The sequence below is a fragment of the Lolium rigidum genome, chromosome 6, assembly GCF_022539505.1.
Source record: "Lolium rigidum isolate FL_2022 chromosome 6, APGP_CSIRO_Lrig_0.1, whole genome shotgun sequence".
In the NCBI taxonomy this organism is placed as follows: Eukaryota; Viridiplantae; Streptophyta; class Magnoliopsida; order Poales; family Poaceae; genus Lolium; species Lolium rigidum.
Window position 1 is genome coordinate 146667248 of NC_061513.1, and position 3532 is coordinate 146670779.

Genomic DNA, 3532 nt, shown 5'->3' on the forward strand with positions numbered 1-3532 from the left:
TGGCGAACCGAGAAAAGGCAGCCTAACCCAGCTGAGGAACCAAGCTAGGATCGGAAACCATGGGAATACGTCTCATACATCCGTCGATTCTAGAAGGTCTACGGACGGAGGAATGCTCTGATTAAATTTGAGACGTTTCGCAGCTTGACATCGTCCCTAAATAAATACTAGTGTTACTCCTTCCGTCTCGCAAAAGATGTCGTAGATTTTTTCAAGTATCTGAATTTGAATGTGCATAGTTTTTAGGAGGGAGAATATAATTTTGCCCGTCATCTCGAAATATTATACGTATCCTTCAAATTACAGCATGCGACGAGCTATAGGCCGATCAGTGCAATATATACGACCTCCCAGTTAGGGTTTGCAGTTGCGAATCAATCAAATAAGCAACGGCCTTTACAGCAGAAGCTGAGCTGTAGGTACGCCCGGTGGATGGATGCCTTGCACACAAAGCAGCTCAACAGCAACTCAAATAAACAGTAATCTCCCTTTTAAAAGAGTGCCAGACCGCGATAGGTTTCCGTCACGTCCCGAGATCAAAACCGCCTCCTTTTATACCCTCGGTCTCCGCCGGTCCAAACCCGCACGTCTCCCCCCACGTCTCCTCCGGCAGTCCCGCCCCGCCATGGCCACGACGATGGGCATAGCGCCAGCGACGGCGCACGAGTCGGAGGCCAGCCCTCCGACCAGAGACGGCTCTCGCGCGGGCGCGCCGCGCGTCAGGGGGTTGCTCCGGCGGATGATGCCTCGGGGCCATTACTCACCCCAGGGGACGGCGCCGTCCGGAAGGGCTACCGAGATGATGTCCCCACCGGCCGCTTCCGACGGCGCGGAGGAGAAGCCGCGTCGCGGGTGGCTGCGCCGGCTGGCCTCGCAGGAGGGCGCGCCGCGGCGGTGGAAGAGCCTCGGCGGCGCCGGCGCCTCGAGGCGGCTGGCCTCGCTGTCGCGATCGCTGCGCTGGAAGCGGCTCTCCGTGAACCTGAGGGGCGGCTGGGCGTCGGCGCTGCTCGACACCGTCGCGTTCCGCGTCATGTACGTGCTGGAGGCCGTCGTGCTCGGACTCGCGCTCTCCTGCTTCTTCTGCTGCTGCGGCTGCCAGATATGATGCCTATTTTTAATTTTTTTTTGTTGCTCTGCCCCTGCGGCCCTGCCCCTTCTCGGTTCCTGCTGGAACCTCTGCTTGCCATTGGGCGTGTAATCTTCCTGGCTTATTTTTTCCCCTGGTGCTTATTTATCCTGTAAATTACGTAATCCTGCTAGCTCTGGGCGAAGAGAAAACTTTGCATGTCCTGTTGATCTCAGGGTGTTTCACTTCGTTGCATGAAACGGTACCTCAATTTTAGTTAAAGTTCGTCTCGGAAAACGTATATACACCGTGCAGTCTCGAAAAAAAAAGGAACGGAGGCAGTACTCAGCAAAGTAAATGTGATTATTCTTTTTAAACGAAGGTAAAATCATTGCCTTATCTATTAATTAAGAAGAAGATACTTAGTTAATTAGCGAGAAAACTGGGTAAAGCCCATACAAACACCAACACCACAGAGTCCGAAGACCCAAAGACAACCATGGCCAAGTTCAAACACCGCTCCACCAGGACCAGCTAAAATTGCACCAAAGTCAAAGAGAAAGCGCCGTGGCTGCTATGGGAGGAGCATGCACGGGACACTCTCGCAAAGATGAAGAAGCCAAAGCTCCAAGAAAGTAACACCATAGAGGCATCGAACACACAACATCGAGGGAACCTTGTCGTCCACAAGACACAAGGTCGATGCCCTTAACACTGCGAAATTTCCAGGACCGCCGCCCCGACATCCAGCTATTCCGCAATGTCCCAGTGATCAATTTTTACTACTCACAAAAAAGTACGTGTATGTTGTACATCATTACTCTCATTCTTTAAACTTTATACACTAAGATTTGCAAACACTTATAGCTGGAGAGTGGACACAATATTATCTCGTCATGAAAAACTAGACATTAAGATTTTGTAAACACTAAGATTTTGCATGTCTGGTTGATCCGATGGTGTTTGACTTTGCTGCATGAAACGGTAGCTCAATTTTTCTGGTTAAAGTTTGTCTCGAAAAATATGTACACCTTATAAATTGGAATGGAGGGAGTACTTATCAAAGGGATTTTTTAAATAATATATTTCCATGAATTATAGAAATAATATGCAGATATGTCCTTTTTCAAAAGTAGCGCGCCGCCGCTCGACCCAAGTGGTAAGCTGTTACCGCTCTAGGTTGGAGGGATAACTCGTTGGGACAACCGAATTGCGCGTGTGGGCCATGGCAGCCACTTATCTCTCAGGGCTGGAGAGATAAGTGGCTATCTCGTTAGGATCGAGTGGTAGGATCTTCTTCCACGCGGTAAAGGCCAATCATGTGGAGCCCAAGCGGTTCCCACTTACCTCTCTAGCCTGGAGAGATAGGTTCGTTTGTTTGGTTTTTTTACCTCTTCTCCCTTCCGTCAACTCTTTCCCTCCCGTCACTTCTTCCCGCCTATTTTTTCTACCATTTATTCTCATCGCATCCCGCCATTTCTCGTTGTTTCGCACCACATTCTCCCGAGATTTCTCACCATAACCTCTATAAAGTCCAGCGCCGATAATGGTTGATTCCTTGTCTGTGGTGCGATGAGAGTGAGGATGACGATGATGATATCTTCATGCCGAGCAGCAAGGGGAAGAGCACTGCCTCGGCTAAGGGGAAGAGCGCTACCACGTTGAAGGGGAAGAGTGTTGCATCGGCGAGCATGGATTTCGATGATGACTTCATGTTGAGCAGCAAAGGAAAGATCGCCGTCTCTTCGAAGACGAAGAGTGCTCCATCGGCGAAGGGTAAGAGCAAGGGCGTGTAGTGTTGGTAGCATTTATTTCAAGTTGTAGTGTTTGCATTACCAATGTATTTTCATCTCAGTTATATCTAAATTATCTAATTTGAAATGTTTGGTTGAACAATAGGGCAAAATAGTTGTAATATGTTGTTGGAGATATGCCCAAGAGGCAATAATAAAGTGATTATTATAATATATCTTTGTGTTTATGATAAATGTTTGCATACCATGCTATAATTGTATTAACCGAAACATTGATACATGTGTGTTATGTAAACAACAAGAAGTCCCTAGTAAGCCTCTTGTATAACTAGCTTGTTGATTAATAGATGATCTTGGTTTCGTGATCATGAACATTGGATGTTATTAATAACAAGGTTATGTCATTAGGTGAATGATATAATGGACATACACCCAAATAAGCGTAGCATAAGATCACGTTATTAAGTTCAGTTTGCTATAAGCTTTCAATACATAGTTACTTAGTCCTTCGGCCATGAGATCATGTAAATCACTTATACCGGAAGGGTACTTTGATTACATCAAACGCCACTGCGTAAATGGGTGGTTATAAAGGTGGGATTAAGTATTCGGAAAGCATGAGTTGAGGCATATGGATCAAGAGTGGGATTTGTCCATCCCGATGACGGATAGATATACTCTGGGCCCTCTCGGTGGAATGTCGTCTGATTAG

The 3532-nt window shown here is 47.4% G+C and overlaps 1 protein-coding gene across 1 annotated transcript; it reads left to right on the plus strand.

The window, feature by feature from the left end:
• Window positions 1-625: 625 nt before the first annotated feature.
• On the plus strand, window positions 626-1105 carry LOC124663396. The gene has a single exon (XM_047201103.1). The coding sequence runs from the start codon at window positions 626-628 to the stop codon at window positions 1103-1105; it is 480 nt and encodes a 159-aa protein (XP_047057059.1).
• The last annotated feature ends 2427 nt before the right edge of the window (window positions 1106-3532 follow it).

Bases quoted from the DNA above. Each gene is read 5' to 3' on its own strand.
- LOC124663396 (XM_047201103.1), top strand. From the start codon at position 626: ATGGCCACGACGATGGGCATAGCGCCAGCGACGGCGCACGAGTCGGAG.